Source organism: Pongo abelii, chromosome 10, assembly GCF_028885655.2.
Source record: "Pongo abelii isolate AG06213 chromosome 10, NHGRI_mPonAbe1-v2.0_pri, whole genome shotgun sequence".
Taxonomy (NCBI): Eukaryota; Metazoa; Chordata; class Mammalia; order Primates; family Hominidae; genus Pongo; species Pongo abelii.
The window spans coordinates 57,704,554-57,726,436 of NC_071995.2; the positions used below are offsets into that span (position 1 = coordinate 57,704,554).

At 34.8% G+C, this 21,883-nt stretch overlaps 1 protein-coding gene across 2 annotated transcripts in view; it reads left to right on the plus strand.

The window, feature by feature from the left end:
* Window positions 1-21,883, plus strand: part of SLC16A7 (solute carrier family 16 member 7) — a 182,912-nt gene that overhangs the window by 110,677 nt on the left and 50,352 nt on the right. For both annotated transcript variants that reach the window (XM_009247966.4, XM_054527327.2), the window contains one exon: window positions 4,531-4,777. In XM_009247966.4, coding sequence (XP_009246241.2) covers window positions 4,561-4,777 — 217 coding nt within the window. In that variant the 5' untranslated portion in view covers window positions 4,531-4,560. The remainder of the gene's footprint in view (window positions 1-4,530; window positions 4,778-21,883) is intronic.

Below are 21,883 nucleotides of genomic sequence, written 5' to 3' on the forward strand. Positions count from 1 at the left end.
CGGTTCAGCATTTGGTAATTCAGTGTTCATGGTGACTTTATAGAACACAGCTTCCATGAATAATGAGAATCAACTGTACTCTGTGACATCAGATTTATAAGTCTATGTGCATCATGTCTGAATCTAAAATTATTAAATTAAAAAACTGTTTCCAAGATTACATGTCATATGCATATTATTACATGCATATAATATATAAAATTTAATATATATTTGAAATATCAATAATTGTGTTAAATAATTATTATTTAATTATTAATGATTAAGAATTAAATTTTGACTCTTTGATCTATATATATTTTAGGTAATGCAAATTTTATATAAAATATAATATATTTAGTTTATATATTACATATAAATTTAGGAACACATACACATATACATATACACACATACATATATGGTAAAAGTATAAATAAAATTAAGTTCAAAGCAATCATACAATCGGGATAGTTGTTGCCTTTTTTGTAGAGAAAGAGCGATGTGGTCAGAGAGGGACACACACAGAGGTGTTTATATTAAAAATGGCTATTGCTATTTTCTGGAGATCCTAAAATTATTTAATATTTTTAGAGAAACTCTGGAGGATTTCACATTCAGCCTCAACTATGATTTATTGAACACTTAACTATGTGCAGATCACTAATCTGAGGCAAGCATACACTATTTCATTTAATTCTTATATTACTCTTGTGAGGTAGGTACTCTTCATGCAATTTTTTTGACACTCAAGATGAGATCGTCATGCAAATCTCACTTTAAGATTTGGCTTTTAAAAGTTATAGCTTCTACATTAAATGTAATAAAAGACACGTAATTTGGAAAGCCACATATATATTTTTTCTCTTCAAAAATGTAATTTTAAGATCTTTACTCATCTTCATTTTACGTATAATTTAAAGAAAAATTAGGATAATGATAGGTAAGTTTGTCTAGTACATATTAGTCATGCCATTTACATGTAGTCTTCTGTCAATGCTCTTAATTACCTTATAAACTAAATATAGTTATTATCCTGTTTTTACAGATGAAACCACAGACTCAGTTTTATTACTTTACTAAGTGTTACAGAGTAAATGATGGAGCCAGTATTCGTAGCATTTGAAGCTCTTATGCTTAATTTTCATGCCACAAGATGAAACCATGTAAAGGAAAATAGGCTTAAATTTACAATTTCATAATAAACTAGAATTTTAGAAAATAGAATTGTATATATGTGTATGTGTGTGTGTGTGTGTGTGTGTACATTCTGTCTTCTATTTTATTCTTTGTATAGGAGCAAACCAAGCAGAATGCTTTTAAAGGGCCTATAAGTTCAAATTATTTTAATATAAGAGTGATACATTTCTTAAGGTGGGGCATATTTAAATGCTGGGAAAATTCTAATTCATAGAATTTATACTAGTGTTGACACCTATTTATTGTGTGAGTCTGCACATACCTCTTTACTTTCCTATGGGCGTAGTTTCCTGTCTGTAAAATGGAAATCCCATATTTATAACATGATTTGAATATTAACAAATTATAATATTTGTATTGATATTATTATTTTAAAATATGGGTTTAAGATTACTTAGAAATGTTATTTATGATCTTTGAAGTGAGTGAAAAATAAATCATCCAGTTGTATTTCTGAATGTTTACTATAGCAGATGTGATAAAAACTACAATAGTTTAAACTCATGAATTAGTAATAAAAGATGGTTTAGTTTTCTTTATGCAAGCAGGAAAACTGCAGAGTGAGGACTTTAAGCCCCATAACTGTTTTTACACGCTGATTATACAACAAAGAGTAGTTTACCATATAAATGTCCTTTGGTATTTCCTCAGTATTCTTCTAGGGTTTCTTTTTTTAATTTTCAAGCAATAAAATAGGTACTTTAAAATATAGTAATAAAATTTAGTAATATATAGATTCAGATTCTTTAGACAACTTTCAAAGATCATTTGCTATTTTCAACTGGTTTCACAATACTTACAATATTTATTTCCTTTTCTTTTTTCCTTAAATATTATACATCTTCAAAGATACTATTTCCAATGCACATGTGCTGTAAACTCATCATGTTAGGTTAACTGATGACCTAGGAGAAATAAACTTATCTTCCAATTAATAGATGAAGAGATAGATAGAAGACAGAAAACTTTTATGTTTCTAAGAAAGCAAAAATGATTACAAAAGCAAGCTGTACATATGCTGAAGACATACAAACCAGCTCAAAATAATTCTTGAGAGGTGTGGTATTTGGGGTTGATTTTAGCAATTTTAGCATCTGCACGACATTAACTTATAGAAGTGGCTTTGCCCCAATTACTGTGATTGACTAGGATCTACATTATGTGCATTAGTTGTTTGTGGTTAAAGCCTTTCATTTGAACGTGTTGCTATAGTTTCCATGACATTTTTTGGTAGGCTTCTAACATACAAATGTATACCTATAAAAAATCTTTCAAGTTATTTTATTCATTTTTTGAAAATCAGATGCCTATGACCATTTTGATCAATAAGAAGAATACTACGGATATGCAGAGAGGATGTAATAATAATGCCGAGGATTTTTTTGCTTGCTTTTTTTTCTCCCTAAATTACATCACTCGGTAGTCTTATTTCTAATTCTATGTATATTATCTGTAGAGTTAGCAGTGATTAGTGAAATCCAGTCCCTGCTATTACTATTTTACTTAAGTCAGGCTTCTTAATATCTCTGAAATTTGTCACATTTAAAAAATAGAAAAAATACCTTAAAAGGCTTTTATTGAAACTAAACTGAATAAATACTTACTGAAAATAAAAAGCATTTATTTAGTATAATAAGTACACAGTATTTATTGAGTAAGATCCCCTTATCTATTTTTGTATACCTATTGATTACATTGTAGGTTACTTTGAGTATCATGCATTAATTCAATAAGATAAGTAATTTGAACTCTTGAAACTATTCCATCAAATTAATGCCACTGTATCTAAAGCCATATTTTATATATGTGCATTTAGTCAGGAATAACTTTAAATTTTACTTTATTGTAATTTCTTAGAAAAATCAAAAGGATTTGCCTTTTTTATACCATTTAAAAATTTTTAAAATTTGTTTCACCTACGTTGTCTAATAGAATGGTAGGTGCATTTATCATTTATACCTCTACTTCCTATAAAAGAGTAATTTGAGACTGCTTTTTAAAAAATAAACATATGTCAAAACATCACATTGTACCCCATAAATATATAATAGATACAAGCAAATATACAGAAAAGCTAATTTTTTGATGTATATGAATAAGACATGTAAAATATATTTATAAAAAATGTTTAAAAAGGAGATATTTTCTGTACAAATCATTGTGGCAATTAAAAGTCTTATTTAGCTATTTTACTTTAATTAAAAAACATTTTAGGGATAGGACCTATCTCTGTCACCCAGGATGGAGTGCAGTGGCTCCATCAGAGCTCACTGCAGCCTTGAACTACTGGGTGAGTATAGTTAGTAATACTGTATAGTATACTGGTGATTTGCCAACAGAATAGATTTCAGGTGTTCTGAGCACAAAAAAGAAAAGTGGTAACTCTATGAGGTGAGGGGTATGTTAATTAGGTTGACTGTAGTAATCATTTTGCTATGAATATGTATAACAAAACATGTTTTATACCTTAAATATATAATTTTTATTTTTAAAAAATAGTGGGGGCTGGATGTGGTGGCTCACACCTGTAATCCCAACACTTTGGGAGGCCGAGGTGGGTGGATCATCTGAGGTCAGGAGTTCGAGACCAGCTTGGCCAACATGGCGAAACCCCATCTCTACTAAAAATACAAAAATTAGCCGGGCATGGTGGCCCCTGCCTGTAATCCCAGTTACTAGGGGCCGAGGCAGGAGGATCGCTTGAACCTGGGAGGCACAGGTTGCAGTGAGCCAATATCATGCCACTGCACTCCAACCTGGGCCACAGAGTGAGACTCTGTCTCAAAAAAAAAAAAAAAAAAAAAAAATAGAAAAGAAAAAGAAAAAGAAAAAAGTGAGTTAGAATTATCTCTACAATCATCAAAAAGCGTAGACAACAGAAAGCAATAAAAAAAGCCAATAGATCATGTCAAAAGGCTTTGCATCTATCATTTCATTCCTTGGCTTAGCCTTAAACAGGAAGGAAAAATGAGACCAAAAGTATCAATTAATGAGGTTAAAACAACTGGTGATTGAAGTAGAATATGTATGAGATCTATCTTAGAGCTATGTCTGATGTATAATGTAAAATGGTACTTCGATTCAGATCTAAATACTTCACTTTGAGTAATTTTTGTTTCAATAATCAAATTAAATTATTTAAATATTTAGCCCACAATAATCAAGGTATATAACTTGCATCGATTTTTTTTTGTATATTTTCTGGTAATTTTCTGAGTATAAGACTGTGAAAAATATTCATGAAAAATCATATTGTAGTTTTAACTAGAAAATACTATTTTAGTGACTATCAAGAGTGGTAAACAAAAGGGGAAATAAAATTTAAACTGTTATTTCATTTTTTAAATATAGGTTACTTGAATTTCCATTAGAGGAGCAGAAATGCCACCAATGCCAAGTGCCCCACCTGTGCATCCACCTCCAGATGGAGGATGGGGTTGGATTGTGGTTGGAGCAGCTTTTATCTCCATTGGATTTTCCTATGCATTCCCCAAAGCTGTCACCGTATTCTTCAAAGAAATTCAGCAAATATTCCACACTACCTACAGTGAAATAGCATGGATTTCATCCATTATGCTGGCTGTTATGTACGCAGGAGGTAAGCTTCTTGCAATAAATAGAATCCTGAATTAAGAAAATAATTCCTCCATGTCACAATGTTTTACATGTAGTGTCTTGGTATATTAAAACCCTGTTTTTATGTTATAGTCACTTAAAACCAATAAAAAGTATAATTAGAACTGAAATTTTAATGATTTTAGTGATTCAGCATCTTAAGCTATTTGCTTCTAATTGAGTCTTAATGGAGGATTTGTTTGAGTAAGAATTTATAAGCACAAAGCAAGATTTACTAAATTATGGAATTTCCAAGTGAAGCTACTTCATTTAGTTTGAAATAAAGTCCACAACATATTGCTGATGTCATTTTTCGCTATTGCTACCTCTGGTAGAAATGCTTTCTTCTGAATGAGAAGAAAATTTAAGTTGCTGACAGTTTATAAGCCCAGAAAGTACATCACTTTAAGCTGCAAAAATGAAGGGTTAACATGTACATTCTAGACCCATTCAAATTTGTGTGACTGAAATAATTATTTATCTCTATAAGGCTCATTAAATAGGACATCTTTTTACCTTAAATTGTTGCTTGGAAATTATCTTATTACATTCTATGTTCAAATGAGGGTATTAGTCATGAAGGATAATGAATAAATCAAAGTACCATCCCACTTCTAAATGTTACAAATTTGGAATTATTGGTGCCTTATTATGTCACCTATTTTCTTTAAATCAATCTCCATAGCAGACCAGACTCTCTTGTAGAATTTTTTGAAAGTCATTACTTAAAATATGTCTTTTAGCGTTTTTATTTTTCAAGTGGATATTTGACTTTAAGGGATAGATATAGACTCAGACTATAGTCATTTAAAGAAATTATATCAATTATCTTCTGTGATTTCTTATTTTTCAAGTAAGGATAATATGGCTCTTAGTCATGGAGATATAACATTAGTATAATATCCAGTATTTAGTAATATTTACTTTCACCCAAGGCCTAAGTACTTAATATGTGTGATATGACTTAATCCTCTTAATGATCCGTGAAATAAGTATTATCTTCTCTTTATTCCATAGCTGAGGAAATACATACAATAGCTCTCCCAAGTCAAACAACTTGTTAGTAGTAAACAGAGACTGTAACTCCAAGCATTTAACACCTATGTTCTCTGACTTTCTCATATCTTTCTCTTTACATCTAGAGAGTGACAAAGCCAGATCTAGCCCAGGCCTTCTATAAACCTGATTCAATTCTTTCCACTTCAGCTCATTGGCTTGCATACCACCTCCACCAACGTCATTTGTTCAGTGACATAACAACTATTCTTTAGGACATTATCTTTTTGTTGTACTACGAAGGTAAACAGTTGATCCTGAAGTAATTCTGTGTGTCTGTGTGTGTGTGTGTGTGTGTGTGTGTGTTTATGTGTGTTGGTGTTGGAATGTGTCTTCTACTTTTTATATATAGTGACTTTATATTAATACAGCATATATTTCCCTTATCCGTTTGGTTAGGTTAAACATGCATTTTTCTTCCAGTGTCAAAAGGTATCCTTTAAATACTATTTGGGCGTGTCAATGGAAAATTCTGCTTCTAACACACATTCTGTGAATCTCCTTTGGATAGTTGCTTTATAGATTGTAAGAATGTTATTTCTTGTGACTATAGAAACAGTAGGTATTGTAAAGTAGGTATTCCTGTATCCTGTGGGACAGGTGTTGTTTAATAATGTTTTGCTAGAGCAGCACACAGTCATCTTGACTTCAGCTCCAAAACGTGCTAATATTAAGATATGTAGAGGGCTTTCTTGCCTCTTAAATACAATTGAAACAGTCTCTTCTAGTGAATTAATATAAGTCCATTGAATTTGAACTTCAGGTCTTATATAGTCATAATTCCTTATTGAGCAGATAGTTGACTAACTCATCAGTAGGACAAAATTTTATATACTGTTTTAGTTAAGCCAAATCTTAATTTACATTCTCTGTCAGTTTTCAGACCTCAGAGTCTCGATGACTTAAAACAATACAGGTTATTTCTTGCTGAAGCAATGTTTCAAAAGGTGGCTATTCCATCACCCAAGGCTTTGTATGTTGTTCCCTAAATCTGCTCCATCTGCTGGACAAATAGTAAAGGCAGACAGCATGGAAGATCATATGGACTATTTTAGGGGATATGCCTGGGAGGAATAAACATTATTTCTGTACATATTCTATTGATCAGAACTCTTATACCGCCCTACCCAGAGTTAGGGGCCATGGATGCTGGGAAATACAGCCTTCCCAAAGGAAGAAACAGAACTACATAACATCCAGCCAGTCCTAGTCAGAGCCTGGTATCTCAATATTCTCCATTGAACAAAAGAAGCATGTGTTTATAGACTTGCCTGTGACAGCCCTCCACCCTCTGGCTGGATCTAAAAGGAACATTAGAATGAACAATGGCATAATTAACTTTCTCAAACCACTAAATCTCAGTATGAAATTATAAAAAGTAAATATACTGTATTTACTACAAATAAATGTTTTTATTTTATTCATACTTATTTTTCTATTTTAATATATATGGTATAAATTTTTAAAAGCACAGAAGAACTCTTCTGAAATTCATGAAGAAAATGGTAGTTTGTTAAAATAGTTATAAATTTGGAAAAAGCTGCCTTAAAATTTTTAGGGTGATAGATGAATAAAATATGTCTAAGTTAAATATTAACAGGGATTTTATATATGCTTGTTTTGTGAAAGCAAGGCTTAGATACATACAAATTCTTGGTATTTAGTAATTGATGATGGCAATATCTAGGTGAGATCCAAGTAAGTACCTGGAATATTGCCTAAAGTCCTCCATTATCGGGGCTAAAACATGGAAACGTTTCATCTCTGGCCATAGAGAAAAGTCAGGAATTGCAGAAATTCTGCTCACCTTTGGTCCTTCTTTTAAAACTGGAAACACAATTCTAGGCCCATTGTCTAGTGGATGAAAATGCTTTTACCTGCCATGTCCACTGTTGAATATAGATCTTACACGTTTACATAGTTTGTTGGAAATAACATCTATGTCTTATCCTGATAATTAGTTTCTAATCTTTTAAACAAAAATAATTGGCACATTTAAAATTATAATCTAATGTGGAAATAATTTTCTTAATGTGGATGCAGGTAATTTTTTTTCAGAAACATAGTAACTATTTAGAACAAAAAGTCTGATATAGTCAGTTAATCTAAGACACAGGTATTAGTCCTGTTACTCACATTGCAGTCTTTCTTCAAGTGTGGTCTACAGAATGCTTTGCTTCTGAGTCATGAGTCTTGTTAAAAATGAAGTCCTAGGCCTTATCCCAAATCCCCTTTTATCAGGATTTCTGTTGTTAGAGTTCAGAAACTTGCATTTTAACAAGCATCTCTGAAAACAACTTCACTTTATATACAACACAGGGGTTCACTGTTCTAGAAGAAAATCACTATTTGATTTTAAAATACTTAAATTTTCTCATACTATGTGAAATATATTTATAGGAGCCTTTTAGGTTGATGATTATTAAAAAAAATTTGAAGAGCATAAGGTGAAAAGACATAGTTTACTATGAAGTATAATGAGTCTCTCTAGCAAGTAGCTGAAATATTCTGTTCAACACAATGCTAATTGCATTAGCCTAGAGAACACCTAAGATCTGACACATTCATTAGGGCTTAGCAGTCAACCTATTAATCACTACTGTGGGGTCACTGAGTAAGATGGAGCGTGTTCAGAGGCCTGGCCTGTCATTTCAGGACTGGAGTCTCTTGTAGTAATTAGTTGGCATCTGGGCTTTGGTAGCAAGGTATTATCTTCCCTTCTGATGTCTGAATTAAAAATGAAACTAATGAAAGGTTTGCAGGAAGGATGGAAAAGAATGCAAATCATGTTTATACTTTACTTCATCCTTAGAATAATGGCATTACATTACAGCAACCCATATGGATGTCCATATGTTCTCCTGGAGGTCTAGCAAATTTTAGCAAATAGGTCAAACAGTGTGGTCACTCCATTAATAAAACACTAAGTAGAGGTAGAAAACATAATTTAAACTTTCTACACTGTTTAGAAGGACATAGGGTTTTATTTTGTAAATAATGATTACATAGGATTATCTTTTAGTGCAATATTTATTTTTGTATTCTATTGAATGATAATCTATACATGGTTACCCTGTACAGTTACTGGCTACAGATTTGGACTGCCAGTTTCTGTGAGTACTTTATGTGACTTTTCTGGTAAAAATCTGTTCTGACTTGGAAGAATCAGCCATTCTGGAGAGAAGAATTGGCTTTGTCTCCATGGCAACTTATTTTTCTGTTTTATGTGAATAGTGATGGCCAATTGTGCTAAAGTAAGGGTGATAGTTTTGTGATGAACTGCTTTACACGGGGATTGAACATTAGAACACTGAGCTTATTTTACTGGAGGCCGAGAAGCAAAAGGCTTCAACATAGCAGGTTGGTGGTCATAATATACAATATGTATTTTTCTATTCTCTTAAAATTTTAAATAACCTCAATATATTATTCTACATTGTGCCCTAATATTTTGCAGAATGAGGGAGGCTATTAAAATAATTCATACTGTGTGATATCTTAGCAGCAATAAAAAAAGAAAGTCATTCCATTCCTGTGTTTGAGATAGGTAGAGCTTTCATCTTAGATTTATAAAAAGCAAAAAGTACCAGGTACACTTTGACAGCCCTGTGCAAGTAGGCTGTGGACTTTTTATATCTTATAATATGCCATGTTAGACTCTTTTTTTCATCCGTAGGCATAAATATTACTAAAGCTTTCTAGGAAATATGGCACAGTGTGCAGAAACTATTATTCTCACCATGTATCCATGCACTCCTCTATATTTCCCAGCTTTCCTCCCCTTAGGCTGAGGCCAAGTGACTAGTTCTGACCAATTAAATATAAGTGGAAGGACATATGTCCCTCTGGACACCTCCTGGACAAGGTGGTTTGATCTGGCATGCATTTTCCCTTTCTCTACAGTTATATAGACTATACTGATCATTACAAACATGAGGGTTTGGTTAATTGTGTAATAACAATATAAGTTATATAAATTATTACATGGGATGAGAACACACTATGAGATAGCCTTAGTCAATTTAGCTTATATTATATCATGAAATGTACAAGTGCTACTCTATCAGATCTGTTAGAGAAGAGGTATCCTTTGGTAGCCTAGAGAACACCTAAGAACTGACACATTCATTAGGGCTTAGCAGTAAACCTATTAATCACTACTGTGGGGTCACTGAGTAAGACGGAGCGTGTTCAGAGCATGTTCATTTTTCTCAAATGAAAAAGAAGTTGTGAGTGGATATTATCATTGCCAGTTTTCATGGAATAAAAGTGAGAGGCAAGGACTTCACAACACAAAGTAGGAATGGAATCATGGCCCTGGAGCTTTCCATGATTAAATCTGTGTCTCTTCCAAAACAGGGATGAAAGGGGACAGAGGTCAACAACAGATTGGAAGTGTGCTTAGAGCCTTTGAAATTATTCCAGGACATACTTTCCCTACAGAGGGCTGATAATCTAGTACAAATAATATCTGATAGTTACTAAATGTTATTTTCAACAGAAATTCTAAAAACCTTTATTGAAATCTTTTCTGACTGATATATGTGCCTTAGACAGTGAACCTTTCACTTACTGATGTATAAAAAGAACCTATTTATTAATTTATGACCTGACAAGAATAAGACTATCTTTCCTGATTTTGGGCTTTAAAAATTTCAAAAATATGTTATTATATCATTACTCACTTTATGCAGATGTGTTTTTGTTGCAAATGATAGAAACCTGATACAGATACCCTAAAGCCTAAAGAGAAATGTTCATGTACACAAATCAGAGGAGAAGCAGAGACACCAATGTCTTCCAGCTCAACTAGCACCAGTAATTCTATTTGTCCAGCATGTTGCACTCTCTCTTCTCTCTTCTGCTTCTTCCAGAGGGCAGCTTTGTTTATTTATATTGATATTCTTCCCCTGGCACAAGGAAGATGTCTACCAACATTTCAGCCTCATATTTCAGCTCAAATTTGACACTAGGAAGACTGTCACTATTCCCTAAGTTATACTTTGACAAATTCTAAGGAAGATTGCTAGGACATGGCCTACTTTGCATTTGCCCTGCAGGCAGTGAGTGAATGAGGGACTAACATTGGCAGCCTGAGTGGAACTATGTATCTGAGATAGGAAAGGAGTAGTTCCGTAATGGAAGGGCACTACTGTTCCCAGAGGAAGGAAGGATTCTGAAGAGACAAAGTGTTAACAATAAGCACTTACTACTTTAGTCTTTTTAAAGAGATTAATATGTTATGTTTCAAGAATAAAAATGTGTTGGGTTTTACTAGTCACTCATGGGGAATTTTGCATGTAGATACTTTATAGCTAGCTAGCAAGCTGCATAGATAGGTTACATGTCAAAATGCATATATCATATTTGGAAACTATTGCCTAAAGAAATATAATGCTTAGTAGCCACTCAGAGGACTCAATTGCATTTTTTTTTAAATTTGAAGCTGGGTCACTCTGTTGCCCAAGCTGAGTGGAGTGGTGTGATCATGGCTCACTGCAGCCTTGACTTCCTGGGCTCAAGCACTTCTTCTGCCTCAGCCTTCTGAATATTCTGGGACTACAGAGGTGTACCACCATGCCCAGCTAATTTCTGACTTTTTGTATAGACGAGGTTTCACTAGTCTCAAACATCTGGACTCAAGCCATACTCCCACCTTGGCTTCCAAAAGGGCTGGACTTACAGGTGTGAGCCACCGCACCCACCCAGCCCTGATTGCATCTTATGTGAGTTGGTGCCTAGAGTGGAAAATAAATATGGAAGGTCCTGGGATCTCAAAATGGATTATTAATGATGTAATTGTGCAATGAGAAGCAGCAGAGCATTATAATTGGAGAGTGAGCTCCAAAATATTAATAACAGATATGAAATTGAGACTTTGCTACTTGGTCATTCAGCCTATTTGCCATTTTACCTTGGACACAGTTTCCTTATCTGTAAAAATCACACAAGAATATATACATTTATGTGTGCATATGCAAGTGTGTGTATGTATAATGTACACTCTCCTGCTCAGAGTCATTATTAGTAATAAACACCAAATATGATACTTAGGAAATTGTAGTTTTTAATTCATTGCAGTTGTTGCTGCTGTTGTTTTTGATATTCTCCATTATGCAGTGAAACTGCAGATAAGGAACAAAGAAGACAGTAAGTCTGACTCAAGCAATCTGTGCCAACTACGTTTAAAAACAACTGGGAACGCAAGAAATAAATAGGTCAATAATCATTTCTAAAAGAAATCTATGCCCTTTACCCATATTTTCTGTGGCATTTCTCTTGTGCCTCCTATGATTTGGATAGTGGACAAGACATTGGTCATTCTTTTTGGGCCATCCTATATTGAAAAATCCTTCTATGTTTAGGGAATTCCCAACATCATCATTTTCTGCCTCCCCAAGGGAAAAGACAGAAATATACTTTCTCAGAGTTTATTACACTTCAGGGCACAGGCATGTGACCCAGGCTCCGTCAACCCGGTGTAGAAAGGCCAGTTTTCATTCAGAAACTACTGATGTGAAGAAGCAGATTCCTCAAGAAAAACATTCAGATGAGATGGTTATAGATAATTAATAATCCATTCACGCAAAACTAGTGTCAGTGTTTAGGGTCAATGGGACTTGCAGTGTAAACTATGTGGTCATTGGTGGCAGCTGTGATGTCCCCACTGGAGCAATCAGTTTTGTCATGTGATTTGGTCAGCATCCTAGCTTGGTTTTTTAAATCCCCCCTCATATTCTCTGACTTTCTTTTATGTCCTTATTGAATGCTTTCTTCTTTAACTAGGATATATGATAGATATATGTGGAGTTAAGTTCCCCAAAGGTCCTAGTGAGGTCTAGCATGAAATGCTCTCATGAACTAACTGGTTATTTTGAAAACTTTCTATGGATGTTTTCTTTTCTTTTCTTTTCTTTTTTGAGATGTAGTCTTGCTCTGTTGCCCAGGTTGGAGTGCACGGGCACAATATCGGCTCACTGCAACCTCTGCCTCCAGAGTTCAAGTAATTCTCCCGCCTCAGCCTCCTGAGTAGCTGGGATTACAGGCACCCACGACCACACCCAGCTAATTTTTGTATTTTTAATAGAGACAGGGTTTCACCATGTTGGCCAGTCTGGTCTCAAGCTCCCAACCTCAGGTGATCCACCCATCTAGGCCTCCCAAAGTGCTGAGATTACAGGCATGAGCCACCACACCCAGCTGAATGTTTCCTTTAAAAGAAGGAACTTTCCTACTCTTTCCCAGCTCTTCCTCAACAACATATTAGGATTGAAGAATTTACCACAGTTCTTTTTAATTAACTATTTTAAAGGGCTCTGTAAAAATTGAAATTAAATTTTATATTTTCATATGCTGTGGGTGACTTAAGTTTGATGGATTATGTCACAAAGTGCAAAGTAAATACACATTGAATACTTTTTCATTACAATAGTAGTGACTTTGGCAGAGTAAATGCATTGTTCCAAAGGGATTTTTAAATGGTTAATCTAGATGGCTCTCCTTGAGTGAGAATTTGCTCAGCTGGCTGGAAGTATATGCTTCAGGAGTACAGTTCATAGATTTGACCCTAAGGGGAGGCCCTGGCAATGGCATACACTAGCCTTGCACAATCATTGCCTGAGGATTCATTTGCAGTCACCAGAGGTAGGGATGTCCAGGTAATCCAGCATCACAATTAAGAAGAAAACTATACATAATGTCACTCATTCATTTATTCCATAGATACACACTGAGCATCTTAAATATGCGAAACACTGGTGTGGCATTGGAAAAACCACAGCGAGCCAACAGATACAGGCTATGCTTTCAGAATATTAAATAGCCATTTACACTTTTCCTTATTTCATTACAGTTATGATAAATGTTAGTAAAGAGGCACAGTGGGTGCCATGCAACAGCAGAAAATGGAAATTGATCTCATAATTGAGTGATCAGGCAATATTTCTTGGAGCTGAATTTGAAGGATAAAGAGGCAGCATTAGTCAAGGGAGAGGAAGTGTTTGAGGCAGAGGAAACAGTATTTGTGAAAGCCATGGAAGAGTCATGGAGAGTTCTAGTAGCCCAGAGGAGGTGAATGTGATTGATCTATGGTGAAAAGATGGAGAAAGTTGTGTTTGACAGTCTAAAACCTACTGGAAATGATCCTGGGCCACATATTGTATCCACATAAATGAAAGAGAAGAGGATCAGAGGATAGGCATCTATGCTATCATGTTAGTCTGCTCTAGCTGCCATAAAATAATATCACAGACTTAGTGGATTAAACAATGGAAATTTATTTCTCACAGCTCTGGAGGCAGGAAGTTCAAAATCAAGGTGCCAGTAGGGCTGGTTTCTGGTGGGGCCTCTCTCTTCGGCTTGTTAGATGGCTCCCTCCTAGTTGTGTCCTCACATGGTCTTTTCTTTGCATGTGCACACACCCCTGATGTCTTTCTCTCTCTCTCTCTTTTTTTTCCTTTTGAGATGGAGTCTCGCTCTGCTGCCCAGGCTGGAGTGCAGTGGCACAATCTAGGCTCACTGCAACCTCCGCCTCCCAGGTTCAAGTGATTCTCCTGTCTCAGCCTCTCAAGTAGCTGGGATTACAGGTGCCTGCCACCATGCCCAGCACATTTTTGTGTTTTTAGTTGATATGGGGTTTTGCCATATTGGCAAGGCTGGTCTTGAACTCCTGACCTCAGGTGATACACCCGCCTTGGCCTCCCAAAGTGCTGGGATTACAGGCATGAGCCAACATGCCCGGCCTCTCTCTCTTCTTATAAGGAAACTAGTCATAGTGGATTATGGCCCAATTTAATATTTCTTGTGACCTTATTTAACCTTAATTACCTCCTCAATGGTCTTAACTCCACAGACAGATACATTAAGTGTTAGGGCTTCAACATGAATTTTGGAGGGATATAATTTAGTTTGTAACAGGTACTAGGATCATAACTCTGAGTACTCTCCTCCCTTTTAATCAATTTTAGGAGCAGATGCATAATCCAGAATGTGTTAAAATACAGGTGGTTGTAATTATTTGTGGTAGTTATGCTCTATAAAGTTGCCACAAACACTGAATGAAAAAATACCAAATTGCTGCTTCTAGGGGAGATTTAGGGTTACAGGCCCCTGAACCTCTGATCATAAAATTTTCATTCACCAAGCAATCCATGACTTTGTTTTATATGTGTTTCCATTTAAAGACATTGTATTCAATATATTTCACTGACTGACATTGAATTTTGGCCAAAGGTGCTATAATTTATTCCTGAATTAAGCTTATTAAACACATACCTTTCCTCCATAAGTCGTATCACAGCCTTCTTGTGCCTAGGAACACCAAACAGCACTTCAGCATTATGCTTGGAGGCCATTTTAAACCGAAGAATTACCAACCAAAAGCACAAAAATGCAGAACATGTGGTATTATATAGACCCTGAAAAGGACAGTTGTTTACACTGTGGGAGCTGGACCAAGAAAGCAGTTCATCATCTTGTTTGACCTCCGCTGGGAAGGTGAGGTCACACAATGTATGTCAGGTGATCCAAATTTTTCACCACTCTGCACATATCCACCAGTGACTGCAAAAGAACTGAGAGTATTGATTTTAAGTTTACAAATCAATTTTAGTAAGTAGATAAATATGTAAATATAGAATCTGCAAATAATTAAGATTGAATATACCTATTCCCTTTCTCTGGTGAAATAACTGCGTTTCTTGTACTTTATAAAGGTGTTTGTAATTACCCAATGTTTATATTACAGTTTGTTTATCTGTTGTTTATAAGAATTGGATAAGCTTGCACAACCACAAAGCTAATTTACATTAGCATTTTTGTAGGTAGGCATTGGTTATCATCCTGGAGTTTACTGAAGTTCTTTTTAAAGGAACACAACTTTCTTAAGCTATAAAAGCAATAATAATTACACTTAGAATAGTACTAATCACTAGAAAGGCGTTAAGTGTAAAGCTTTGGAAAGCTTCTGTGGAAGCTTTGATGGATTTTTGAAAACTGATGAACAACTGATGATCCACAGCCTTGAATTATCCTGATTAGAATGTGCTGTGCATGACTGTAGCATTCTGTTGGCTGGTGGTTTCCTGCTTTGGCCTTGCATCTCATGCAATCAATGACTGGATTAGCGGCAGCCAGTGGAAGCAACCTGTGTATATTCTCAGCACCCCAGGAAATGAGTATGCATTCTTGGAAGGCTGAAATGGAATAAAACCATTAAACAGAACTCTGATCTACTTCAGACTCATCTCTTCTCCTTATATGATGAGTAAAGAGCATCTGTAAATAGGACTATGAGAGAAATCTGGATAGAGAACAAGGGGGAGCAAAAGGAGAAATATGATGTGTGTGCAGGCGATTTGGAATTTCTTTTAAATTTTCCAATCTTCTCCCAGATAATCCTGAGTTCATGTATATGACTTACATTGATATAGAAATACAAGAATCAGTTGGGTGCAGTGGCTCCTGCCTGTAATCCCAGGATTTCAAGAGGCCAAGGTAGGGGGATCACTTGAGTACAGGAGTTCAAGACCAGCCTGGGCAACATGGTGAAATCCTGCCTCTACCCAAAATACAAAAAATTACTGGGGTATGGTGGTGTATGCTGTGTCCCAGCTACTCAGGAGGCTGAAGTGGGAGGATAACTTGAGCCCAGGAGGGGAAGTTGCTGTGAGCTGAGATGGCACCACTTCACTCCAGCCTGGACAACAGAGCAAGACTCTGTCTCACAGTAAAATAAATAAATAAATAAAAGAATCATCTATAAATCAAAAGCCTTTAAAGTATCTTTTTGGTTCTATTAGGAAAAAAATCATATAGTAAGTTCAAAACATTTAGGCTTTTATCTCAGCTGGTGTAAGCGTCTGTGATATTGGTGCGAAGATGAAATGATAGGTGTTTTGGCAATAGCAGTTGTAAAATCTACGTAGCAAACAACAGATGGTTGCTTATTTGACTTTTGGGCAAGAACTGGGTTATAGAAATTGCTGTTGAAATAGGTCTTTCTCAATGTTTCAGATTTCTATCGTCTTCCAAAGAGTGAACATGGATCTAGAGACTGAGAAAATTTTTAAAGCTTCCCTTTGTATTCTTAGTCTCTTGTTGTGTGGGACAAAGTTTTCCCCACTTCCATCAGAAATATGCAAAAGGTTGAATTTTAATAACCTTAGTTACAGTGTCCTTGAATACACAGAGGTTGTCATTAACTTTCCAAATGCCTCTTGGGCACCAGGAGTATTTCATGATTAGTTTAAAATGTATGTAAAATATCTACACAGAGTTAGTTTGGCACTTGCAGATAAAGAAAAACAAGTTTAATCAGATGACTCCGATAAAACGAACTGTAAGTCCTTCTCATGAACACTGCTTCTCATGAGAAATATTAAGTACCTCTGTTGTGGCAAAAATATTACTTAATGGTATTCCTTAAATCGAACATGATATGTTTTAGAAGCTAGATACAACTTTTCAAAGGCAACATAACCTCTGCCCCTTAGAGTTCGCTCCCATGTTAGATCAACCACAACTGAACTAGAAACCTGAGGCAATTCATGCATGCTTCTGAAACTGTTTCCCTAACAAAATAGCCTCACCTCTGTGCTCTATAAACTCTCCAAAATACAAATGTGGGAGAAAAAAAGGAAAGGTTTCTATTCACTTCATATTTTAAGTTTATATTTGTAATCTCTTGTTTATTTGAGTGATTTTATTCTCTTTGGCTTATTAAATGAAACAGCAGTGAATGTTGAACAATTATATTTAGATGTTTTTTCTACCTATTTGTGAAGAAACAAAATTGGAAACAGAAATGCCTTTTAAAAGATATATTTTCTGCGGACATTCATGCTCCCTTAGGAGGGTCAGTAATAGTGTCAGAAAAATACATCTCACAAAGTATCTAAATTTCTGTTTGGTTCCAGACAATTCTCTTTTTATTGCTTTAGCTAAGTCATAAATATTTATTAACCATAGAATAAATTTAATAAGGTCCAAATTAAATTAGCTATATATATACAAGTACTAGTTATAGCTTCAATGATGTTTATGTAATAGTCCAAATATAACTCTTTATTTGTTATGGTGATTTTTTTCTAAGAGGTATTCCTTTTTCCACTGGCAATCTCGTTTATTTATTCCTTTGGAGTGCTTAATCATTGATTTTAAGTAAAGAGCCGGCATACGATCTTGTTTCAAAGCATACCAAAAGCTTTCAGAGATGAGTAACTCATCTTTTTTACTAAATACCTAAACAATTTTTTGCCTTTTTTTTTTTAAAAGGCATTGACATAGTGGAATAGTGCTAGGGCGTGGAGGATTTGGCTATGTTGAGATTCCAGTGCTGCTTCCTACCAATTGGAATTTTGGGAAGATACTTGATACCTCTCTGCTTCAATTCCTTATATATAAAATGTCCATGGTTTATTTGTATGAACTAATATTTCTGAACTCTACTGATTAGCTCATATCTCGTAATTAAATACAATAAGAAAGAATAATGTGGCTATCTGGGTGAAGATGTCTTACCATCTCAACATGTTTATGTTAAGGTTATGTTCTAACATTGAGCTTATTTAAGGTGTTTTGAAAATTCAAAATTATCCAAAGATGTGGACAGCTTCTGCAGCATGGAAGCTAGGGAAAATGGATAAGAAGGAAATAAGTATCACATGATAATGCCTGCTTTGCCTTATATTTCAACCTAAAAGAATTATAGACATAAGGAGAAAAAGTGATTCATCTTTCTGTTACTCTGGCCATCTTTAGCCTATAGTACTTCTAGACATTATCTAGATTAGATGTTTTAACATTTAGTCCAGGCTTTATGTTCTATCATCTAGAACCTGATTCCCCCACTTTTTTTTGTCTTTTTCAATGCACTAGAGTAAGAAAACTTGTCACATGTGAGAATGTATAAATTGTAAAATCCATTGTAATTACAGAGGTCGTTGTGCTTTCCCTTTGCTGTGAATAGCTGTGTATTGTGTTCAAAAAGACTTTAACACAATAGGTGCACAAAATGAGCACCATTCTTCATAACATGGCATCCAGAGAAAATTAAAAACAGAGAAGCTAAAATCATCAAAAGCACATATTTGTGAATTCATGTTTGTTTTTGAAACAGACAATACCTGTTGTAGTAAGAAAGATAAATCAGATTTTATCTTTACAAGGTAACAATATCAAGTCTAAGAAGAGATATAATAAAACAATATGAAATCCTGAAGAGTATGCATTATATGAAGAGATGTGTTAATTAAATTCCACAATATTGGAATTGCAGTGGGAAAGAAGACAGAAAAATGGGGCCCAAGAGAAGCCTGAAAAAGATCTATTTTATAACATAAGGGAAAAATATACAAAATGTATGATCCAAAAAAAATGAGTTAAACCAAATTTTATAACAGTTTGTAATAAATAAACTTTAGATAAATTCATTAGTGATAGCTGTAGGTTTAAAGGGAAACAAAAGTATTAAATATATATTTTATATCAATCTGCACTTATTGAGGATTGCTGTATTTTGAATTTACTAAGAATAAACATGTTAATCTTCTTTTTTTCTTGGCAGCATTATAAGCCTTTTATTCTTGTGATCTGATTTCAAATATCCATTGAGAGATTTTTTATCCCATTCCCACCTCCACCCTCCAAAAACAGAGAACTGGTTGCAAATTGGAACAAATGCTGCCCTAGATTTGCACTTTCCAGGATTCTTCACAACATGAATAAGAGCTCCATGGCCTCCCACAGAGGGGCCCAAAATAGACAATTTTCCGTGGTCCACTGGAAAGTTGGCATTTATCAGTGGTGGAAACTTAGCCATTATAAACATGTTAATCTTCGAAGTAAATATTGGAAACAGGATGCATACCTGGGTCTATCTGACTTTGAATCTCATATTTTTGTTAACTTTTCTGGAATAGGAATGCCTCATGACTATACCTTTCTTTTCTAATTCTTCAGGTTGGTGTCATATGCAATACCTGGTGTCATGTGCAATAGAACACAGAATTGGAAAGATAATAAATTTATTCCAGTTTGGAATCTTCCTAAGTTATTGTTAATTGTTACTTGTGTATTTATAGTTGATTAAAATTTATTAGGTCTTTTTCTATTTTTAAGCACACTTTCATAAATTTGGTCTATGTTTTCTTGAAATAGGTTTTTAGTCTTGTGAGACCATAGTTAGTACCCATAACAACAGAAATGTACGTCTTTTTGTTATTGAAAAGGACCAGTCATAGTAGTGTAAACTTCTTGTATTACTAAAACGAAATAGTGAACAAAAGCATATATTTGATGTCAGACCGAGGAATTTCCTGTTTCCAGTATCTCCTTAAGCGTGTTATCCATCCCTTCTAAATTTTAGTGATTTTTCTACAATATAGGGGAAAATTATATATCCAATCCAGACACTTTGTCATAATTGAGAAAAGGGAATGAATTAAACAATAGCTATCATCACCATTATCATCATCCAATCTCCTCCCCACTCCTTGTCTTCCAGAAGCTCCCCAATTCCCATGTTCACACCCTTAAACTTGTCATTATCAATAGCTTTCAAATAATCTCAATTTTTAAATAACTTACTCCTCAATCACCATGTCGTATCTCCCACCCCATTGTTTTCTAGTACTGCAACTATAATAATCCTTTAACTCCATCAGTACTGTTAAGCTATTGATATACTACCTCATCCATCACTGCTTTCCATACCATTTTCACCTTCCTTACCTAGCTAAACTTCAGATTCAATTAATTTAAGTTTCTTGCATACGTTCTTAATTCATCTACCTACCATTATTTTTTTTGTATCTCTTGATGAAACCAGAACTCTGGCTAAAGCCATCGGCTTAGTTCCTTTGAATCTCCATGGCAGAATGTAAACCACACTCTAGGATTTACTAATCTCTTTAATTGATGATCGATAATCTTAGGTGGGCCCGAAATGCTGCTTGGTAACCATATTTTATATTCTATTACTCTAGTCCAGTCTCTCCCTCTCACTATATGAGATGATTATTTGTCATTTAATCCATATTCCCCAAAGCCACTGTCTTCCCTCCTTTCTTCATCCCAGAAGGTAACTTCATTTCCTACTTCATTCAAAAAGTTTACATTATAAGTAGAACTTCCACATACTTCTACTACCACATTCTCCTACCTGTTTACATCTAGATCTGACATACTTTACCTTCTTTCCTGTATCAGTATCTGTCCTAACTAAGGCCAACTATACACTTCCTTTCTCACCCCCTCAACTATTAATTGGTATTACTGTGGACAAAATTCTTTCTTCTCTCTCCATTAGCAATATTCCCTCTCACAACTGGATCATTCCTGTAGCTTATAACCATGATATTCTAACCTCCAACTTGGGAAAAAACAAAACAAATGGAAAATGTTATTTAGACCAACGTTACCTGTCAGCCACAACCATACTTATGTCCTTCCCTTTAAGCAAAACTTCTTGAAAGTGTTGCTCCAGTTTCTCTCTTCCCCTTCTTTTTGCCCCCACTCCAATCAGAATTTTTCGGTACCCCTCATCTGAAATTACTCTTTCCAAGTTTCTCAGGACTTCAATGGTACCAATGTAGTGGTCATTTCTTAGTCCCCATTGTAATTGACCTTTCTGGAGCATTTGATACAGTGCTTAATCACTCTCGGTCTTCCATAAAACACATTCTTGATTTTGCTTATAAAATATTACACTTAAGTTTTTTCTTCTGATGCCATTAACCACATCTTTTCAGTATCTATTTTTAGTTCTTCCTTTCCCCTTAAATTCTCAGTGTTCAAAAGTTTGGCTCTTGGATCTCCTTTCCATATATACTTGCTCCATAAATGACCTTGCACCTTCTCATGACTGTAGCTCATATTTATAGGCTGATGCCTCCTAAATTTATATCTTCAGTTTCAACTTCTCCTGAACTCTAGACCTATATATAAACCCTCTTTTCAGTATTTCCACTCAAATGCTTAACAGGCATCTCTGACTTCGCATATCTAAAATTCATCTTCTGAAATTCTCCTCCAA